This window comes from Sinohyriopsis cumingii, chromosome 10 (assembly GCF_028554795.1).
Source record: "Sinohyriopsis cumingii isolate HCF-2022 chromosome 10, ASM2855479v2, whole genome shotgun sequence".
Lineage (NCBI taxonomy): Eukaryota > Metazoa > Mollusca > Bivalvia > Unionida > Unionidae > Sinohyriopsis > Sinohyriopsis cumingii.
The window spans coordinates 93,193,410-93,217,519 of record NC_142970.1 but is presented as its reverse complement, the minus strand read 5'-3'; the positions used below and the strand labels follow the sequence as shown (position 1 = coordinate 93,217,519).

The 24,110-nt window shown below is 37.0% G+C and overlaps 1 protein-coding gene across 2 annotated transcripts in view; it reads left to right on the top strand.

Annotated features, from left to right (window-relative positions):
* Positions 1-24,110, top strand: part of LOC149790594 (N-acetylneuraminate (7)9-O-acetyltransferase-like) — a 139,145-nt gene that overhangs the window by 4,976 nt on the left and 110,059 nt on the right. For both annotated transcript variants that reach the window (XM_089972693.1, XM_089972690.1), the window contains exons 2-6: positions 2,323-2,419; positions 3,532-3,718; positions 9,258-9,368; positions 17,587-17,638; positions 20,098-20,169. In XM_089972693.1, the coding sequence (XP_089828819.1) occupies positions 2,323-2,419; positions 3,532-3,718; positions 9,258-9,368; positions 17,587-17,638; positions 20,098-20,169 (519 nt within the window). The remainder of the gene's footprint in view (positions 1-2,322; positions 2,420-3,531; positions 3,719-9,257; positions 9,369-17,586; positions 17,639-20,097; positions 20,170-24,110) is intronic.

Below are 24,110 nucleotides of genomic sequence, written 5' to 3'. Positions count from 1 at the left end.
GGTGTTTATTTCATTCTCTGTAGCCACCTGTTAGCATTTACCAGAAGCTTTCATTGATCGCTATTTCACCAGACTGTTTATTTACAGTATACTGACAACTATTTAACATAAAAACTTACATAATATATGATATCTTTAAACAGAGGTCTCACTAGGATTTTAAAATTGGGTCTTTCTGCCTCTGAATTCAATCACTAAATATCAGTACATTTTCTCACTCGGCCGCCAGTCAAAGCCTTTGAACTAGCCGCCAAGCTGTTGCATCATGTTCTTTTTTTTTTTTAATGTACTCTTATAAAATGGCAACAGTACATCAAAGAGTCTTTCAGTCACTGAATTCTGTCATTGTAAATATCAGCACAGTTAACTGATTAACACGTTTTCCCACAAAGCAGGTGACTGAAACAGGACCGGCAAATCTTTGAATTTTCCCGCGCACCTATTACATGCGTATGGAAGATATCCGCCTCAGTGATTTTCTGCGTCCCAGATAAAAAATTGGCATCCAAATACGCGTAATTAAGCGTTTTCGAGATCTCTGAAATTAATTCTTCTTTAGAACTTGCAAATTTCAAAATATGGATTATATTTTTACGGGTATTAATCACCATTTTCGTTGATAAAATGAGCAATGTATCAAGGTTTACTTGATCAATTCTTATCGTAATTTTTCATGTTCAGCATATTTTAAAGATATTTTAAATACATTTTCTCTGGAAAAAATCGGGAGCCAAGACGGACACCGCGTTATAAGCAGGATCGCGAGTTATCCGGATGCAAGTTATTGAGGGAGCGGTGTATATAGAATGCAAAGTATGATAATTTCAGATGTCAGAATAGTGTTTAAGTGTAGTTCATTTTTGAAGCCAAATTTAGGAAGCAAATAGGACACTGTCAGTGTCAGTAAAGCCCAACAAAAATACATTTCAGAAGTCATGGCTGGCATTTAGTTTTTCTTGTGAAGCATGCCAGCAAAGAAAGCAAAAGATGGGTGGGATGGGGTGGATATTAATTGATACTGCAAACAACACATTGACGTACATCAACTTGGTTCTGACCAGGATTCACTCAGAGTATCCAGCAGAAAAATTTGTACACTGGGATCATCTAGTACCTTGTCAGTGTAGTGATGAACACTAATGACACTTGGCATTACCTTCAAACCCCTTTGAACCCTATTGAATTTATATTTGAATTGTAGCTATGGCAAAATTTTACGGGGCCCCGAGTGGCTGAGTGGTCTAAAGCGCTCTTCGTTACAGATCAGTGTCATCTTACCTCTGTCTGCGTTGGTTCGAGTCACGGATTCAGCCAGTGTGGGTATGTGAGAAAGCTTGCCAATAGCTTCTCTTGCGTCGGTGGTTCTTTCTGGGGTTTTCCTGGGTTCTTCCTCAACCATTAATACTGGCCGCCATGTATAGCCTATCGTGTGCTGAAAAATGGCGTTAAACCCTACAACAACAACAACAACAAAATTTTAAATAGGAAAATTTTTGGGCTTGTTGAATTTCAGTCAGGGCTTTGTGAGTTTATTTAAGACATCTGCCTAGATTAGCTGATCATCAGACACCTACCTAGATCAGCTGATACTCAGACACCTACCTAGTGATCATCAGACATCTACCTAAAGCAGCTGAACATTTGACATCTGACTCAATCAGCTGATCATCAACCATTGGCCAGGATCAGGTGCTTCTCAGTTTAGTCTTGCTGATTCAGACAAATAAGATCATGTGACAACTGCTTGGATCTGTAATGTCTGACTTTTGTTGCCAGTGTTTACTCTAGTGCATGCATAATTATAGTGATACATGGCATAGCTATTCTTAATTTTGGTGGATGAGAATAGAATTTGGATTGCACTATTATATTGAGGATATTTGCTTGAAACGAGTCAATAACTTATATATATTTTATGTCATTGGTGAAAATACTTAGTTTTCACCCACGCTATCAAATGTATCCATTATTTATTCATGGCAAGGAAATTTTAGTTTTTATTTCATGCTCAAACATATTGACTAGCAAGACATTCTGTTTAGCAGATTTCTTACTTGATCTCACATGTCAGCATTTTATTAGTTATGTTCTGCTGTGTTTTGTGATTATTTGCACAGATACTATAAACAATAACCTAATTTTCCTTCCAAATTGAAAATAAAATTGCACATTAAGAAATTTTTTTTCTCACCTGGTTGGATTTGAACTTGAATGGTCTTTCATGGGAGGTCGCCATATTTACTGCTTGACCATGTAATCTAAAGATAATTTAGAATTTCATGGTTATAATGTTATCTGCCTCTCTGTGACTTTATTTTTCAGGTAATGATTCCTGTAAGTGGTTACTAAGTGATGGGCGCTTCCCAGGATATGGAGTTTGGCAACCCTATGGTTGTATGATGCACAAATACACAAAGGAGTAAGTACTAATGTTCATTATAGTACAGATAACCATGTGGTGAATACTCAGAAAGATGTATTGACTCGTTTCTTTGTCTTGCAGAGATTTCTTCAATGCTTCTGTACATCCTTAAATTTGATGTCAGAGTTGAAATTAGTTTATGTTAATTGGGTCAAATGCATGTACTTTTCCAAAATACCCTTTTTTTAACTTGTGAAGATATTCTGACAAGGTGAACAATAAATATCAAATAAAGCATAACACCCAGTTTCAATCCCTGAAGGGAATAGTTATTAGTTATCAGACTAGTTACCCAACTCGGCAGGAGAAAACACCAGTCTCAGTGATGAAATATAGAATCATGCTTCTTGTATAACTGAAGCATATGTTGAACATTTATGGGTTTTTTTTACATTTTTTATTGTAGATTTAATATGAATAGAAAACAAACTTTTGCTCCAAAATGCTTTGCAAAGACAAAAATGGCAGACAAAATCTTACACATAAACCCCTAAATACTAACAAACTTGTGCAACAAATACGTGCTAAAATTGTGTTTCTTTTCTTCCCTTTAATTGAGTTATATCATGATGTATGACTTTCAAGTAACACTGTATTGATGCATTGTCATGCCCATGATAGGGGCCCCGAGTGGTCTGAAGCACTGACCGTTCCGGATCACTGCCATCTCACCTCTGTATGCGTGGGTTCGAGTCCAAGGCTCGGCTAGCGTGGGTACGTGGGAAAGCCTGCCAGTAGCTTCTCATTGGCCGGTGGTTCTTCCCTGTGTTTTCCAGGGTTCTTCCCCACCAGTTATACTGGGCACCACGTATAGCCTATCTTGTGCTGAAAAGTGGCGTTAACCCTAGAACAACAATCATGCCCATCATACAGTAAACAATCACAAATATTGTGATGCCAGTATGTATTGATCAGTTTTAACACTGCTACTGTCTACACCGTTTGATAATGGATAATCATATTTAATGATGATCAGTAGATGACGACATAGGTTTTTAATCCTACATGCAGCCACAGGGTGGTGCAATGTTTTCTGAGATTAAAAAAATGTGGATTTTTAAACATGTTTCTGATGTTGGCTTATTCTGTTAACATTTGTTATTTTTCAGAGATGCCCGAATGTGCATGCACTACATATCCTACTGGGGTGGTAGGAACCATATTACATTTATGGGAGATTCAAGGATTCGGCAGCTGTATTATGAATTTGTAAACCTGTTGAGCACAACTGAAATTCCTACATCTAAAAAACACTCCGATGTACATTTATCTGATGACAAAATCAGTGCCAGGGTGGTATGTAAAACTTTTTTAACAGAAATTTTCACAGACTTGTTCTTTTGTAAATTACACATCACATCAATATTAAACCTATAATATGAAGAGATGTAGAGTAAATTTATCTGAGACCAAGATATATATTGTCTTGTTCTAGAGGAAGGATAAATACTCTTGTATCCTACATTTAAAAACTGACTCAGGGTCCAGTGAATCTTATGCCAAGAGCCCAGGGCAACCATTGATATGTTAGTGCAGGCATATGCTGGATTCAGATGTACCAATGGGCTACTACAAGGGCTACTGTGGGGTTACATTTGGCACCAGTATGTTGAATTTAGGTTGACCATTTGGCTGTTATGGCTAACTGAATTCTAGATCTGGACAAATTTATTTTGAATTAAGGTATAACAGTTAGCTACAACAAGGGATAAATGAATGCTTGATTTGTGCTGATTTATTTTGAATTAAGGTATAACAGTTAGCTACAACAAGGGATAAATGAATGCTTGATTTGTGCTGATTTATTTTGAATTAAGGCATAACAGTTAGCTACAACAAGGGATAAATAAATGCTTGATTTGTGCTGATTTATTTTGAATTAAGGTATAACAGCTAGCTACTACAAGGGATACTAGAGTGGTTGATTTCAACTACCATAAATTGAATTCATGTCGATGGTGGGTATTAGACAAGGACTACCAAAATGTTATATTTGGTCTACCATATGTTAAATCAGGGCTGGTTAAGTTTTGTTTTCACCCACTTGTCCAGGACCGCTCTGGTGGCCTAGTGGTTAAAGCATCTGCCTCAGATGTGGGAGGCCATGTGTTCGATCCCCGACCGAGTCATACGAAAGACTTACAAACATGGTACTAACAGCTGCCTCATTTGGCACTCAGCATTAAGAGGATAGTGTTAGGACTGGTCGGTCTGGTGTCAGGATAATGTGACTGGGTGGGATATCATGCTACATGTCTGCAATATGATGCCCCAGTGGTAGACATCACTATAAAACTGTCACACTGCAGACATCGTAATGATATGACTGAAAAATTGTTACAAATCCAAATCACACATACACACACTTGTCCCAAAATTGTAATCACTTACCAAGATTTGATGAGCTGTATCTGCTTGTGCAGCATAATTTATTTATTAAAAGAATTGGCATTTTTCAAAATATTGGTTGATACTATACATTTGGCTAATATATATACATATATATATATATATTCTACCTGCTGGATTTTTTAATATAAAAATGTACGGTTACATGTCTGCCCCCAAGTCCAGCCCAAAGGCAGGTTGAAATTCTCAATTTCTTTCATTTGTTGAAATATTCTTTAGAATTTGGAAAGCCTCATGGTTTCTTGAATTCCTTGATGAGGTCTTGATTATTCAGTCTTATTTCTTATTGGAGAAATAGTTACCTCATAAATAGAAGCAGTATAATGTTTTATCCCTCCACTTTTTCACATGAATTATCCTTTTCCAAATCTGTTTGTTTCTGTTCGTGCAAAAATAATTAACAAAGTAAATATCAGTTTGCTTGGCTATTACTTCTGCTTTCGTCATTAAATACAGAGAGAGCTCATTAGTTAGTGTACTTGATTTGCTTTAAACACCATCATACATGGAAGTTAATTATAATCAATTTAAACTTAAGGAATCATTACTGTCATTTAATCAGTTTAATCATCCCTAAAGTTGGTAAAGTTCCTTTAATTGATTTAATGACACTCCTTGGATTAAAATCAGAGTGAGCCATTCCTGAGGATCTGGTTTGAGTAAACACAAGACAACAATGCTGCTTTACACAAGAAGATTAATCATACTGGCTTTCTTTAGTTTGACATAGTTTGGTTGCCGGCTCAAAATGTGGTCAAGCTGCAATAGAAAATGCATATATGAACCAGTTAACCAGTGACCACCATTAGGTGTGATATAGTTAAATGTATACATGGAAGGGAAGGAATCTAGTGTTCAGTAAACCTTGAGGGAATGATTGGGTAAATAAAGTATTTAAAGTATAAAAATAAAAATATTCCCTACTTTCTAAAATAGAATAAAAGCATTTGTCCTGTATTAGTTACTTGGAAAAGTCTGCATGCCTGACTTCAGAAATTAGTAGCCTGGGATATTGGCCTCTTGGATTTAATCAGTCCCAGTTAGATTCAGGTAGACAATGGGGCTATGGGATTTAATCAGTCCTGGTTAGATTCAGGTGGACAAAGAGGGCTATGGGATTAAATCAGTCCTGGTTAGATTCAGGTAGACAAGAGGGCTATGGGATTTAATCAGTCCTGGTTAGATTCAGGTAGACAAGAGGGCTTTCAAGTTATATCTTGACAGGGTCATCTTTTACTTTGTGGTTGACATTTGATTCTGAAAATAAACTAACATACATATAAGTTATAACACAGTCACATGTTTGGCTTACTCTGAAGGCATGTTAAGATCTTTGTCTAGGCAGTTTGGGACCCTGGGTAGCCCAGTGGTCTACAGTGTTTGCTTTTACAGGTCACTTACACATATGACCTAAGTGTACATGAATTTAGGTCTTGGCTTAACCAATGTGGGTATTTGAAATAGCTTGCCAGTAGATTCCTGTGGGTAAGTTATTCACCCTGGTTTTCCCTCCACCAGAATAACTGACCATCATGTGCTTGAAGAAGGTACTAAAATGCGACAAAACCCAACCCAACCATTATCTAGGCAATGAAAAGCAGCCATAATGTATGTTCTTCATTGAAAAGTCCAGTCCAGCTGCAAACAACATGGACCTTGTTGCATAATGTGCCTGCTTATCTGTATTCTTTACTCTGCTGTTGGAAGATCTGGGTCTGTGGAGTTTGCATTTAGACTTGTAAATTTTACTCAACGGTTACTGACAATAAGGGTAAAAAATTCACTGCAAAGTAGAAAGGGAGTAAAATTATCATAAACCTCATTCAGGTATTTTTGTTTCATCTGTAGTGGATGTCACATCAAGCTTAAATGTAGGATTCATAATTGTTTGGTATCCACATACTCTGGATCATTGCTTGAAATCCAACATTTTTTCAGCTGTTATTTTCATTAGCTTGCTAAAAAATTTCCAGCATTTTTTGTACATATTTTTTACAAGTGATATAAAATGATACACCCACTGAGACTCATTTCACACTTCACTGACTTTGGTTTGTGTTCTCATGCACTATTCATGGTAGAATCATGTAACTTGATTTGCATCTATGTTATTGACTCTGTCTTTGAACAAAAGGTCACTGCGACCTTTAAATCATGTTATACTAGCTTTGGTACAGTTCATGCACTTAGTTATGATCAATTGGGCTTTTGGCATGCTGTCTTATACTAGCTTTGGTACAGTTCTTGCACATAGTCATGACCAGTTGGGCTTTTGGCATGCTCTGTGTGTGCTATCTTCCCAGGAATTGCGAAACCTAGTTCATCTTGATGTGTACTGCACTCTTATCACAACAGTGGATTATTGTGACCAATTTCTCATGCTTTACTGACTTTTATTTTCTCTAGCTGTTCTATCTTACCTACAGCCATGAAACTTGGTGTGATGATGCATCTTGTTAGGTAGTAAACCCATATTGTAAACCACCAATTTTCTGGCACCCTTGGTTCCAAAGCCTTGCCGGATTAACAGTTTTTGCCTGACCAACCAAGGTCATGCATTGCCAATATAATGCAGTTTTATCTGTATTATACACTTGCTCATGACTGAGGTACTCATCAACTACAGGCTTCTGAAATTTGTCTACATACTCGGCAGCTCCTTTGTGGTCTGCAGACCGTTTTTCTCAGTACACTTTATGCATGGAAATTCTATGACGCTTCTTGAACTTTTGAAGCCATCTTTCACGATAGTCACATTCATGTTCTACTTTAAGTTCTTTATCAAACAGTTGAGCTGGTCCATTATAATCCTGCCCTACAAGTCCCTTCCATCACTCCGACATTGTCGAAACCATTCCCTCATCACTTTATCAGGCTCAGTACATTTTATATCCGGGCTCAGTACTTTATATATCTTTCCTAGTTTTTCTAATGTTAATTTGCTTCTTGGAATCACTGTCTGAATAGAATTTCAATATTTTGTCCCTCTGCTTTTTTTATATTGTAAACAGTTGACGAATGAATACCATGTGTCACACATCTTTCACATGGAAACACCACAGTCCAGTTTTTTCAACAGGTCTACTTAAATCTTGTATTGATATTGACTGGTGTTTATGCTCGACACCACCGCTGACACTTGCATCTTTCTTAGAAGTCATAGCTAGGGTCAAATAAGCTAAGAATCACGCAAAATACAGGTATCACGCCCAACAACTTGAGTGTAAACAATCCAAGTGAGTGTGCACCAGTAAACTAATTTGGCGGTGTTGGAAATTAAGTGCCCGTTTGTAATTTTGTCTGGATTAAAAGAGGTGCTGAACCATCCTTTGCGGGAAAATCGGTTGTTTACCTGTAATAATTTACATATGACCATTATTTCATGCATAAGTGACTTTGTTTAAATTCTTTGCTTCAGGTTGATTCCTTGGGTACTGTTCATATCTAGAAACTTGATAATTGGACATATCCTTGTTAGACCTGCACACTTAAAACCAAAAGAAAATTGTTGTGACTGCATTATAGCTTTATTAACACAAGGGAAATGTTCATATTTAGTTCATGATCACACTGATTTTTGTATATACTTGTATACTTACACAGATGTCCATCCTGACAGTGTAATTGAAATTAGGAATACTGACTGCATTAGAAATTAGCAACAGTGAGAATGTAATAGAAATTAGGAAAAAAAAAAACTCTTTATATTATTGAAAACTTGCCATATTTAATGACTGTACTTTGTATATCATGACAAGTTACTCACAGCAGTTTAACTCTATGTATTGTACATGTGATTGAGTTTTATGACCAGTCTGCATTCAATTTATATGAGATATCAGCTGTATTGGCTAGTTGGGATTATTGCTGATGCATGAACTACACTTATAATTATGGCTGTCACTCTATGGTTGCTTAAAGCCTATGACTTCCACCCAGTGAAATTTGGTTTCTTGTGATAGCTATGTAATGGGGGGGGGGATTATATTCTGTTTGTAAATTCTAATGGGGTTGGGGCAGCCTTTATCAACATATTTATTCAACATTGCAGTGAGTTTAATGAAGAGACAAGGAGAGGATGTTAAGTAACTTTCAGCCAGTCATACCCACAAATAACCATTGGTTACTAATTTTCTAAAATGACCAAATAGCCACTAACTTTTACCAAATCTGTTTTGGTTACTGCTTTTTCCATTCTTTGAAGAACGAAGGCATGTGAACAGAAACAAATTTAAATTAATGACTTATTTTATTTGTTGTTGGAAATTTTGTAGTGAGATCATGGAATTGATCTATGCTGTCCATAGAGATCAGAGCTAAAAAAGTCCAAAGCCAAATGGGGTAAACAATGATACTTTAATATTTTCTGTTGTTTTCTTTCATTCTTTTCTTTCTGTTTTATGAAGGTAATATTTCTATTTTGTAGGATTTTCTATGGCATCCAATGGTGAACACTTCGATGTACAATGTGTACAAGTCTTGGATGATGAGTGAACCACAAGCAAGACCAAATCTAATTGTAACAGGCAGTGCTACGGTAAAGTTAACTTTGATTGACTGTGACTTTCTGCAGGGGGATCACACCTATGTAAAAAGGTGTGGCTGATATTTAAATATTGCTTGTTTTCAATGAAAAATCACGTGTATATTATGGAATTAATGTGATGATATTGAAGTTATTACCAATAATTATGAAAAACCATCAATCACAGAACAAAAAACATGTAAAAATCTTGTCAATAGACTAAGGATATTAACAGGTCACTGTAACTGTCATTCTCAGTCTGAGTTGGTGCTTCAGTATTGCAGCTATATTCATCCATTCCCATACATGCCAACCATTACGCTTTTTTCCACAAAATTACGCATTACTTGTAAACATATTCAGACTATGCATTTTTGGCATATCCCCCTCCCAAAAGAATAATTTGTTTTCTCATTTTTTATTAACATCCCATTATTCCCACAGACCGTATTGTAGAAAAGACAGCTTCTGTGTAACTATGACATAAGAGTACACTTGTCCATAGACTTGCATGCACTTTCTTAACAGTATTATGTTTTATTTATAGCAGCTACCCTATTTCCAAGAAACATGCTTGTTTATACTTTCAAACTTTTGACCTTGGTTTCTATTCATACCAGCAGTATGGCTTATGAGAGAACAAACTGGTTTTCTAACTCCCAGATTCTTTGTTTTAATCCATATGTGGTACAGAACCAGTCTGGAGGTATTTGGCACTAAAAGTCGTCAGATTTATTATACTCTTTGTGTGTGCTAGAGCAAAAATCTTTTTTAGATAATTTCACAGATGGATTAGAAAAAGGAGAAAAACCAATTCAAAGATATATATACATGATTTACATAATACAGCATTCCATTCTAGGGCAGCTTCACACCTATTGCTGGCTGTGTGGAAAGGATTTTAATATTGGTCATGGTGGTAAAACAAAGAAACCTTGAATTAACTTTTTTTACTTACTCCAGTACTAAGCTAACTTCTTTTCTAGAGCAGAACTCAATGGTGGACACGAATTTTATAAATGCATGAGGCGTTATTTACCAAGTTCTGAAGAGAACACTTGTCTACCCCTAGCGCCATAGCGTTAGAAGACTACGTTGGTCCTTTGTTCAAATGAATGTTTCTTGATTTCAAAATTGCAGGAAATATGCATATGCAAGAAGAAAATCATCTAATATTGTTTGGTGTATAGCAGAAGATACTTCACTTAAAATTGCAGAAGCCTTGAAAATTGCGTCATTTATTATTGCCACAGACAGGAGTAGTGATTATGATGATTACTCAGTCTGTGTAAGAGACGTTGACAACAAAAAGGGCAAAGTCAGATTGATCTTATTTCATTTTATTTCATTATCAGAATTAAGTCGATTCCATTGGAGAAAACATTTTTGATTTGCTTGGTAATGCTTTGAATAAACATCAGCAGGCAGAACTGTACGAGGTTCATAGCTGCCAACCCTCATGATTTTGGCGTAAATTTCATTCCTTTTTCAGCGATTCACTGATTCATGCAGCATGCAGAAAAAAATCACAATACCCCAAATCTCAATTATTTTAAATCTTTAATAAAATAACTGATTTCCCATTAAGCGCTAGGCTTGATATCGGCAGTTGTTGAAACAGCCCAGCACTGCTGGTCACGATATTAGAACGGTTATAGCTGATTGATACAGTTGGCCCAGTAGCAAACATTTTAGCATGTTTTATATGTATAAGAGTAGTTTTACAAATGCTTTTGAGAGAAACTGGGGATTAACAGGAATTTTGCTTTGTGCATGCACCACAAACACTGATTTGAATATTCATTCGGCACCGTATCTTGAAGATGTCTTCACCAGCAAGGAAAAAGAAGTGTATTGCACAAAAAGTGAAGTTTAGTTTGGAATATATGAAAAATGGCTGTACATTCAACCATCAAACACCAATATACATCATGCTTGTTGCACACCTAACCAGAATTTTGTTCTGCGCATGCGCCGCAAACACTGATTTGACATTCGGCACTGCATCTTGAAAATGTCTTCATCAGCAAGGAAGAAGAAATGAATTGCACAAAAAGTGAAGTTTAGTTTGGAATATACGAAAAATTGGCAGTGCATTCAGCCATTAAACACTGATATTCAGCATGCACATTGGTACCAAAAAGCACATAGAGGTTGGGAAAATTAAGAACTTGCAGCAGATTTCAGCTCTCGACAGAAGACCTGCAAGCTACCAATGCTGAAGCTTTGTTTGTGAGTTTTCTTGTGGAACACAATCTCCCTTTACCAGCTGGAGACCATGCTAAACATTTGTTCCGACAGATATATCCGGACTCGAAGATCGCTTCACGAATTCAGGTCAAATTCACTAATTTGTATCTCTGTTTTCACTAATTGCGAGCCTGGAGGGTTGGCAGCTGTGGAGGTTTTCAACTGATAATGCATCAGTGATGACTGGAATTCATAAAGAAGTTGCATCTATATTTTGAAAAATGACTCCATCAGTGTACATTTCAAGTTGTCCCTGTCATTTAATGCACCTTGCTGCAGGAAAGGCTGCCGATAAATTAGATGGAGAACACCTGAAGTATCAAGTTGGCATTCTACCTGATAACGTACTTCATGTAGAGTTGGCGAGCAAGGGCACCTTATTTCCCAGCTAAAAGATCCATTATCTGGAAGATATAAATTTCCTCAGCTTTGTCAGGTTATGAAAGGAATATTGGTTCTTTATCATTATAATGCTGACTGAGAGATTGTTCAGTATTGTTAACAAAAATAAAACTGAATTTAGATCCAGGCTCTGTAATAACCCAGCACTTAGTGCTATGCTGGTGTGCAAAACATTCATAGTCTCAGTTGTACAAAGTGTCTTGAGAGTATGCTGCTTTTTAAAGCTAAAAGTGCTACATATGAAAACCTGAAGCAGTAATTGATGTTAAGAGATCAGATGGGTAAATACATTATTTTGTACATATGCTCATTGAATTTTATCATGTTACACCACTCCCTCGCGAACGCGGTGTCAGGCGTGGATCCCATTTTTTTAACCCGAAAATACTCAAAGAATGTATTCCTATTTGTTGAATTTGAAGAAAATAGCAATCAAAATTGGTAATGGAAACTTTGATGTATTGCTCGTTTTATCATTGAAAACAATAGGTAGGACCTGGAAATTTTAATCAACACTATGAAATATCAAATTTAAAATAACTTGTAAAATTTTTACATTTCCTTTCCAAGCAACATTCCTAGTACATCGCAATTAACGATATGTAAGGAAATTTTGATCAATGAAAATGTCACGCCGAGTGGATGCAGTACTTTAATAAATAAATACAAATTAAAATTTTTTTATCAATGGAAATTAGTGTTCTAGTTCCATCTTTTGGTTCCTTTTAAGTGTAATCGTCATAAGTGCAATGTGTCCTCTTGTAATTAAACGTAAAATGTATCAATCTGCCGTAACAGCTATGTCCGCAATCATTTCTCTGAGAACCTAATTAAGTGCCGACTGTGTTTTGATAACTGACTTGCGGAAGTATTTGTTGTATTGTTGCACTGAATTAAAAGCTGGCCTCCTTTATATTATCACGTTAATTATGTCTTTTGAATAAAAAAAAGGAGGTGGAATAAAAGAAAAGTTAAAAGGCAAAAAAATCGGATTAACTTAAAATCTAGCGGCCTTGGTCATATGTCAGGTGAACTCACTTCATTTGATCAATCGAACACTCTAATGAACGTTGTGCATGTAACAGAAATTATTAAATTAACCGACTGTTTCATAACTGTGATCAAAGATACCAAGGCAGCAAAGTAAAATGAATACTTCATAAAATAAAGAGCTTGATTTCACAGATACAGACCATTCTGGGCAAGCGAGTTTCAGAGAATTCTTGATCTGGCATTTAGAGATATCCCCAGGGATGATAAGAAATTTCATTATTACTTCCAGTGAAATCACGACATTAACATTGTATTAGTTGAACACAAAAAAATTGAGTTTCGACGTAGACATGTCACGAAATAAATGTTGCATGATTTTGAAGAGAAAAAAAGGAATCTTGTTTGGTGTGTATCAACAGTTAGTCTAGTTCCCAAATTGTGGGCTACTGATTTGCAAGATACTATTAAATACCACTACAGGAACCAGACTCATCAAGAAAACAAAAAGCAGTGACGTAATTCACATATTTTTCGCATACACGTGATGGTTGTTCAAACCAGTTGGAACGATCTTTCATATGTTGGATATTTTGAGGAGAAAAAATGTTATTTGAACAGAATAACAAACAACTTCATTAGAAAAAGTGCATTATTAAAAATTATTATCTTTGTGATTGTAAAATAAGGATCAGCATTTCCCTTTACGCACAGTTGTGCGTCTCCTGATGCATGCTTGAGAAAATTGATGCACACATTTTGTTGACGTGCGTTTTTTTGACGCAAAGGATTTTCATAATATGATCAGGATTTATTTAATACCCAATGCATTGGACGATGGATGGCATCGTATATACTTCGAGTATAGGCATTGACTGGTTCCCCGCTTTGTGTGCTCCCTGCCTTGCGCTCCTCTCGTATAGCAAAGTGCAACGCAGGGAACATATAAAACAATGAACCAGACTAGCATAGGCAATGTTATGATGGAGTAGCTTCCCCTAATCTTGCGAGCTTCTCATGAGTTCGCTCGAGCTCAGCAAGCTGTCATCTAGATGTTTAACCTCAAGGCATGTTGCACTAGAAAGTGATCTCCAGATTAAATCGTCATGCACTAAAATGTATTAGCGAAGAAAGTGAAAGAAGCAGAACACAAAATAGTAACTGTGGATCTAACTTTAATGAAAAATGGAGAAAATAATTCCCTTGACTGGAATACGGCACATTCATTATGATTACCGGTGTGACTTCTGATCACGTGATTGCAAAGACTGCAAAAGTGAAAAATCTTTTCATGACAGGATTTTAGAATTTTCAAAAATCTGCCCTCGTTTGCCATAAGATATCTGGAGAACACATTATAACCTAAGACATTATTTCACAACAGTGAAATAAGTAAACTTGCAGAGACAAATGCGTTATTTGGATTACAAAATCAGCGGGTCATTGCAGATTTTGTTTGTTTTTAACTTTTGCTGCAAAAAAAGAATGATCTTAAAGTTCAAGTGTAACTTACTAGAAAGAAGATGAATCATTATCCTCCTGGATATTTGGATAAATGTGTTCTAGGACGAAGTACCATGAAACCTATGATAGTACACATTTTATGAAAGGCGGTAAATTAACTCCCATTTTGTTAAAAAGATTTATTTGGCTTTCTGTATTGGCTTATATGTAATGTGTTGGGCTATAATATTGTTTGAGGAGACTTAAAAGTATGACTTTAAAAGAAAAATGAACTAATGCAATTATTCTTTAAATGGACAATGCATTTGTTTGTTAATTGTGCAAGTTGGTGTATTTGTATGTTTAGAAAAAGAGAGAGAGAGAGAGAGTATGTTGTGCAAGTTGCAATATCCTATTTCAAGCTGAAAAAGTACGAGTCGTATGAAAATTTGTCAGTATTTTTTTTACCCCCACGTTTTATTTGACCCCCAGTTTTGACACCAAGGTTTTTTTGTACCCTCAATTTTACACCCCTGGGGGATACACTGAGGATTCAGTCATTAAACAGCCCAGTTCCCTAACGCTGCCCCCCCCCCCCTTACGGTTTTCTCGATCTTAAAGCGATATTTTTCTCAATTTAAAGAGGTCTCTCTGTAACTCGCGCCTCGCTTATAGTGCAGTCTATGTCTGTGGACCCTGTTGTGCACGGGTTATCGAGGCGGAGGTGGATATTTGGATTATTCTTTTTCTGCTCTGATTACTCTTTTTGTTGACTTGGATTACACTTTTTCCTCACCAGGGTTAGGCATGTATGCATTCCATTTTCATACTGTATCAGAATACATATTCTGTTTGAATCAGTCTGGCATCAGAATTTCTCAGCAATGAAAATGGGACTCTTTTCATTTAGTCAGCATACTTTAACTTTTTCTTCTAAAGCAATGACATTTTGCACTTTTTGCATCAACTTGTTCTTTTATTGGTAACCATTCCAGTTTCAAAATAAATTATAGTGATAACATGTCTGTTTAGCTAGCACACAAGATACTGATTGTTTACAAAGGAAGTCACTTGTCACATGATCAACTGGTTATAGACTGATAGCCTTTCTAATGCATCTCATAATCCAATGGAGAAAATCCACAATGGCTAACATACCATTGTTACTTTATGACAGCAGCATGTCATTCTGACTTGAGCTGAACAATACTTATTAGTCCTTGGCTCTGATCATTATATTCATGGGATTAGTTTAATATGCACATAGTTTTTTCTGCATTTTTTATTATTTATTTGGATATTAATGGTGATGCACCCAGTAGCATCAGGTAAATAAAAAGGCAGAGATCAAGTTGTTGGTCTGAGAGATCAGTTGGTAAGACACTTCATATCTTGGGGTCCATCTCTAAGTTTGACTAACTCTTTACGTGCATTAAGGTGGACACATGCATGAATAAATGATGCACCAGATATTTGAATACCAGTCTGAATATTTCTCCCAATATTATTCTTAATAGAATATTCATTGAAGCACACTGTGTTGTATATAGTCAGTGGGCTAAAGTTTTAGTTATTTACATGTGAAGGAGTTGTGATTTAAATTTCACTTCTGTGTATTTAGATGTATATTCAGGCACTTTTAGTTTTTTTTTTCATGATAGTGGCAAGCAAGACAGCAGTCACTTGTGGTGACATTAACATTTTGTGTGGTTTTTCAGGCAATGCACTAATCATAGGCTTGGCATGCAGGTTTTGACCATATTAATACTTTTTTTACTTGCTTTTCTCTCCCTTCATAAGTATTGCAAGATATATAGTCATTTATCCAGCAACAGCTGCTGTTTTAAAGATCTTGAAAGCATGAAACATTGGGTTCAGAGCTTGTTTATAGTGAGAAGGACAAGTTTAAAAGTTTTTGGTTAATGATTAAGTGCACCTGTCCATCACCAAAACCAGTAGTGACCAAGTGGACTGAGACACTTGCCTCCACAGTTCACTCACATTTCACCCGTCTTTGTGGTCTGAGACACTTGCCTCCACAGTTCACTCACATTTCACCCGTCTTTGTGGTCTGAGACACTTGCCTCCACAGTTCACTCACATTTCACCCGTCTTTGTGGATATTAGTCTTGTCCTTGCCAATGTGAGAAAGCTTAGCAGTAGCTACTTGTGGATTAGTGGTTCTTTCCAGGGTTTGCTGTGGTTCAACCTTCACTAAATATACTGGCTGCCAAGTATAGCCTATCATGCATTGACAAATGGCATTACACCCACAAACCCAAGCCGATCTGTCCATCTGGCCTTGACATCATGCTTTGCCTTTTGTTTTACATTAATTTAAGGTCAGTTTTCAGGTGTTCTGACTTAAGATACCGTTGGTTAGTGTGTTGATTCAGCTTGGAGAGTGCTTTATTTTATATTACTCCATTCACTTAATTCTATAATTTATTGATATTCCAATTAAAAAATGCCAAATGTTTCTCCAAAGGTGACCTGTGCTGTCAGGTGGTTTTATAGTTCTAAACCATTCGTATCAAAACAGTTTATAAAAATAAGTAATCACTTAGTATGTTGGAATTTATTTAGAAATCAGTGCAATTTTTGACAGGGGTCAAGTAGATTTTTACATAGGGCAAGTAGATTTTCACTTGGGGCAGACAGATTTTTACATAGGGCAACTTAATCCTTAAAAGCCACTTGCTCTTGACCTGTGTAAGAGAAATATTTTTGGGAGCACAGATTACATACATGCTAACAATCATTATTTATGTCTGTATTATTATTCTGACTTTATAATTTTTAATTCCAATTTTGATTTTCACATTTTCTTTTCATCGTTGCTAATATTTTCCATTCATCAGTTGAAAGATATTCGTGTTAGATCAATGAAATGCACATGCTTTTGAATTTAACCAGCTCTACAGAAGCTTTGATATTTTCAAGCAAAAATTGTAAATCCACATTTAATTTAATGGGGGTCATCTTTCTAGGCAGAAGGACATATTGCCTTTGAGTAAGTATATTCTGTGTTAAATGTTATGCTGCCTTCACACAATGGATATCGTTTGTCATACAGTGTTGTACGCATTGTACATGAACTTAATGTTCTTACTCGCTTTTATAAAGAGTTTTGTTTTATTTGCAGTGGAGTATCAAGGTGAATAATGGGAGCCTGGAGGCCTTAAATAACTTCAGAGGTATGTCATATGTAGTGCATGGACTTCAGTGTAATTTTGGTAGTCTTGTAATTTTGGTAGTCTTGTTGTGTTTTCAGGCTGGGGGATGTAGAATGTGCTCCCTGTCATACATAGACCTCATAATTTTGGCAATCTCGTAATTGTGCATAGAAGTGGAGAAATGTTGTATGTGCTCCCTGTCTTACATAGACCTCATTTTGATTTGGTAGTTGATCTTGTAGTTGTGTACACAGGGGGTATGTATGATGTCTTAGGGTTTTGTGAATGCGGATAGTCTCTCAGATTTCAATACATTGCTTTGAAACTTAGTAAAGATTCTGGTCATCACCAGAAGATGCAAATAAAGACAAATTAGTGTGGTTCCACAATTTTTTAAGAGTTACTGGCATTTATGACTTGTAGTGTAATTCAATCTTGTGGATGCAACAGGTTTTCATTGGATCACCAAGTAACTTGATATCAGTTTTGGTCTTTATCAGAAGCTATGTCTTGTGACCAACCACTATGCTCATAGTTTTTTTTGTTGTCTCGTCCTGCAGCTGTATGTATTGTATGACAGAATGCTTTGATACTTGGTACGTATTATGGTCATCATCAGATTTGCATTTCAGGAGTCGCAGTTCTGAGTTATTGCTGTTTTTTCAGTGGATGACTGAAACTTGGTACATGTTATGATCCTGTAAATATGCATTTAGTCACAAACCACATTGCTTAAACATGTTTTGTTAGTTATAGCAAATCTTATCTTGCAGCTGAACACAGAATATGATAGAATCGTGAGCGGCAGGGAGGGTGAACAGTATCTAATTGATTCCCATTGATTTCTTCGAATAAAGGCTTCCACGAAAAAATCATTGGGAAAAAGCCTTATTTACCAAAAATATACTAATACATGCTAACTTGGATATGAAGGGCATCTAATATACAGAATTGCTGATGGAGGGCATCTAATTTACTGTTTATGGTACTCATGCTGACTTAGAGATGGAGGACATCTAATGTACTGTTTATGGTACTCATGCTGACTTAGAGATGGAGGACATCTAATGTACTGTTTATGGTACTCATGCAGACTTAGAGATGGAGGACATCTAATGTACTGTTTATGGTACTCATGCAGACTTAGAGACAGAGGTCATCTAATGTGCTGTTTATGGTCCTCATGCTGACTTAGAGATGGAGTGCATCTAATTTACTGTTTATGGTACTCATGCTAACTTGGAGGTGGATGGCATCTAATGTACTGTTTATGGTACTCATGATGACTCAGAGATGGAGGGCATCTAATGTACTGTTTATGGTACTCATGATGACTCAGAGATGGACGGCATCTAATGTACTGTTTATGGTACTCATGCAGACTTAGAGACAGAGTTCATCTAATGTACTGTTTATGGTACTGATGTTGACTAGGAGATGGATGGCATCTAATGTACTGTTTATGGTACTCGTGCTGACTCGGAGATGGATGGCATACATTGTACTGTCTATGGTACTCATGCTGACTCTGAGATGGAGGGCATCTAATGTACTGTTTATGGTACTCGTCATGACTAGGAGATGGAGGGCATCTAATGTACTGTTTATGGTACTCATGCTGACTCGGAGATGGAGGGCATCTAATGTACTGTTTATAATACTGATGCTGACTCAGAGATGGAGGGCATCTAATTTACTGTTTATGGTACTCATGCTGACTCAGAGATGGAGGGCATCTAATGTACTGTTTATGGGTCTCATGCTAACTTGGATATGAAGGGCATCTAATGTACCATTAAGATTTTGCTAATATTGCAGTTTTGGTGAATTCAAACTTTGTATTTGACCATGCACTGTAAACTCGCATCTCAACATAGATGTCACAATATCTAAAATGGGATAGTAAAGGTTAGAGGAAATTTGGACTTGCAGACTTAGAATTGCAACTTTAATTTATAGTTCTAACTAAACCAGTAAAAGTTTATACTGCTCTATTTTGAAATGTGATTTATAAAATTCTAATTTTTTCTATCTCTCTAGGGAAGTTCTGAATCTTAGTGAATTTGCATAATTGCCTCTGGAGAACTTGGACTTTCTGATTTATGAAAATTACTTATAAACACTGACAGGTGACAACTGAAACCTTACTATCCATTGGACTATTCAAATTACGAAATCTACTAATCTGATAGGAAATTTACTAACATATTTCCATTAATTTTGAACCCTAATGATTCTTATGCAGAGTTGCAGATGGAATGCATATTGTGTTCTGTTCCTCGTACTCATGATTGAGGTAAACAATTTGTTTTCAGTTAAAACTATACTGTAGACACATCCCTTATGGGGGTTGGGGGGGCATGTGCGAGAATTGGAAATATTTCTCTCCTTTACAAGTATATATTTCATGGACTCTTAATTGACATATTTATATGTAGTTTTTGCTAATGATTGTACTTGATTTTTGTATCTATTTTCAGCTAATCTGTCCACCATTGTAAAGTACCTGGACAAAATGTCAGAATCCACAAGGATCCTTTGGACATTGCAAGGTAACATATATATTGTTCCTGTGCATTACTTGGCAACATTTAATACATGTCGTTTTGTCACATTTTTGCTATAACTTGTTTTGGGACATCTATGGAGACCAGACATGTAGTGATGCACATTGGGATGTAGGCATTTTGCATAATAAATCTTACAGTGTTGTTATTTTTATACTAGATATTAAGGCAGGATTTTTTTTATATAAAAACCTCACGGAGAGTCTCTAATGTTTGGAAATGTATGAAAATAGGTTTGGGACTGGCCTTTTTTTGTCAAAAGTGCTATATATGCATTTGAAACTCAGTATGCGCAGTCACAATGAATTTATAGTTGGTATGAATTAGATTGAAGTAATGTGTATGCATAACAATATAAATATGATAAATTGTAATGGAGTGAAGTAATTGTACAACATCCCAATGAGGTTCATTGTAGGATTAGGACCTTTGATGCAACTCTCATTGCTGTAAATAGAGTTCTTTTTATCCAACTCACAGTGTTATAAATAGAGTTAGGACTTTTGATGCAACTCACAGTGCAGTAAAGTGGTTAGGACTTTTGATGTAACTCTCAGTGTTGTAAAGTAGTTAGGACTTTTAATGTGACTATAAATACTATAAACTGGTTTAGGACTTTTGATGCAACTCACAGTGCTATAAATAGAGTTAGGACTTTTGATGCAACTCACAGTGCTGTAAAGTGGTTAGGACTTTTGATGCAACCCTCCATGCTATAAATAGTTAGGATTTTTGATGCAACTCTCAGTGCTATAAATAGAGTTAGGACTTTTGATGTAACTCTCAGTGCTGTAAATAGAGTTCTTTTTATCCAACTCACAGTGCTATAAATAGTTAGGACTTTTGATGCAACTCTCAGTGCTGTAAAGTGGTTAGGACTTTTAATGCGATATAAATACTATAAACTGGTTAAGGATCTTTGCAACTCTCATTGCTGTAAATAGAGTTCTTTTTATCCAACTCACAGTGCTATAAATTGAGTTCGGACTTTTGATGGAACTCAGTGCTGTAAAGTGGTTAGGACTTTTGATGCAACTCTTAGTGCTATAAATAGAGTTAGGTCTTTTGATGCAACTCTCAGTGCTGTAGAGTTCTTTTTATCCAACTCAACAGTGCTATAAATAGAGTTAGGACTTTTGATGCAACTCACAGTGCTGTAAAGTGGTTAGGACTTTTGATGCAACCCTTAGTGCTATAAAGAGAGTTAGGACTTTTGATGCAACTCTCAGTTCTGTAAAATGGTTATGACTTTTGATGTGACTATAAATACTATAACTGGTTTAGGACTTTTGATGCAACTGAAAATGCTATAAAGTGTTGTAACTTTTTTATGTGACTTTCAGTGTTGTAAAATGGTTAAGACTTTTATTTGCAATTGTCAGTGCTGTAAAGTGGTTAGGACTTTTGAAGCAACTCTGTGCTGTAAACAGGTTAGGACTTTTGATGTGACTCAGTGCTATAAAGTGGTTATGACTTTTGATGTTACTCTCAGTGCTGTAAACTGGTTAGGACTTTTAATGTGACTCGGTGCTGTTAAGTGGTTTAGGACTTCAAATGGAACTGACAGTGCTTTAAAGTGGTTTAGTACTTCTGATGCAACTCACAGTGCTGTTAAATGATTTAGCACTTTTGATGCAACTGTCAGTGATGCAGAGCGGTATGAGAGTTTTGATGGGACTCTAGTTTCTGAATTCATAAGAAAATACCTGTATATGTTTGGGTTCAGTTTTCATAACAAAGTGTTGTTCTTAATTTTGCTTTTGCATTATGTTGGGGGAAAACAGAGCTAGATCTTGTCAGTTGATTTGATTGTAAATATTATGAGGATATGCTGAGACATTTTCATTTTTTTAAAAAGAATTAGTGTATTCTGATTTTGAAGTATCGCTCTTAAGTAGTTTATTCTTCTCTGATGACGTGAAATAATACATAGTGATTATCTTACTCACTTAAAAGTATAGTCCAACTGCAAACAACATAGACCCTGATCTGCAGTTGCATAATGTGCTGGTAGATCAGGGAGTATGTTCTTTGTTCTACTGATTACTTGTTGCAAACTGCATAGACCCAGATCTGCTGCAACATAATGCACAGCTCTGGGTCTGTGCTGTTAGACAAGTTCTCTCTCTTGGTAATCTCTTGGGCAGAGGAAGACAAGTTGTGTGATCTCATTGATGGTGGATACGCATGTGGCTCCAGAGTCCAAATTCCAATGCACACAAGCAGTTGCAGGTGGGGCATGGGACACCAACGTTTGGGGGTGGCTGAGACACTGCTCTGTGACACCTCTCATGAGCTACAGCAAGACACTGGCGGCAGTCATCCTCGAAGGTGGAACTGGTTTTTCTGGTTAGGGCTCGCCAGTGACTTCTGTCTTAGGCAGTGAGCTTGAGCTGGTGTGGTTGAAGGTCTGTCCATTTGATGTGCATCTTGAGATTGTCTTTGTACCTCGTGTGAGTGTGGCCTTGGTTTTGGTTGCCCTGGGCATGCTTGCCAAAGAACAGCTGCTTTGGGATTCTGTTTTGATCCATGCAGATGACATTTCCAGTCCAACAGAGCTGGGTCTGGATTATTTTGGCTTCGATGCTTGTTGTGTTGGCTCTATCAAGGACTTCCTGGTTGGGGATTCGGGCCTGCCACTTGATCCGCATGATGGATCTCAGAGAGCGCTGGTGGAATTGTCCCAACTGACTGATATACCTTCAGTAGACAGTCCATGTTTCACTCAAGAGAGACGTGAGGACATCTGCATTGTACACCTTCATCTTTGTTGACAGACATTTGTCTTAGTGCTGCAAGACCTTGGTTTGGGTCGTCCATGTGCTTGACTGGATTTTTGGATCCTCACACAGTCCATGTTTCACTCAAGAGAGACGTGAGGACATCTGCATTGTACACCTTCATCTTTGTTGACAGACATTTGTCTTAGTGCTGCAAGACCTTGGTTTGGGTCGTCCATGTGCTTGACTGGATTTTTGGATCCTCACACAGTCCATGTTTCACTCAAGAGAGACGTGAGGACATCTGCATTGTACACCTTCATCTTTGTTGACAGACATTTGTCTTAGTGCTGCAAGACCTTGGTTTGGAGTCGTCCATGTGCTTGACTGGATTTTTGGATCCTCACATTGATATCTTTGTCCAGTGAGCCATCACTGGATATTGTGCTGCTGTGGTATTTTGAAACTGTCCACATTCTTCAACTGTGTGTCGCCAATGGTGATGCAGGGTTATGAAGGGACAGTGTTTGGGGTGGGCTGGAAGAAGACTTCTGTCTTTCCTGGGCTAATTATGAGTCCAAATAGATTGGATGCTTCCGAGAACCTGTCCATGATTGCCTGTAGATGAGTCTCTTCATGGGCCTTGAGGGCACAGTCATCTGCAAAGAGTGCTTCAGTGATGAGTCTTTCTAGCATCTTGGATTTTGCAGCTAAGTGACAGAGCTCAAACACTGATCTATCCAGGCAATATCTAATGCAGATACCATGGTCAAGGTCCTGGATGGCATGGATCAGTACCTGTGTGAAGAAAGAGGTGAAATTGATCCAACTGATATGCCTTCAGTATTCAGTCCATGTTTCACAGCCATACAAGAGACATGAGGACAAAGGCATCGTACACCTTCATCTTTGTTGATAGGCATATGTCCTTGTGCTGCAAGACCTTGGTTCAGAGTCATCCAAGTGCTTGACTGGCTTTTTGAATCCTCTCAGTGATCTCAGTCCAGGGATCCATCAATGAATATTGTGAGGTATTTGAAGCTGTCCACATTCTTCAGCTGCGTGTCACCAATGGTGATGCAGGGTTGTGAAGGGGCAGTGTTTGGAGTGGGCTGGAAGAGGACTTTTGCCTTTCCTGGGCTAATTGTGAGTCCAAATAGATTGGAGGCTTCAGAGAACCTGTCCACGAATGCCTGTAGGTGAGTC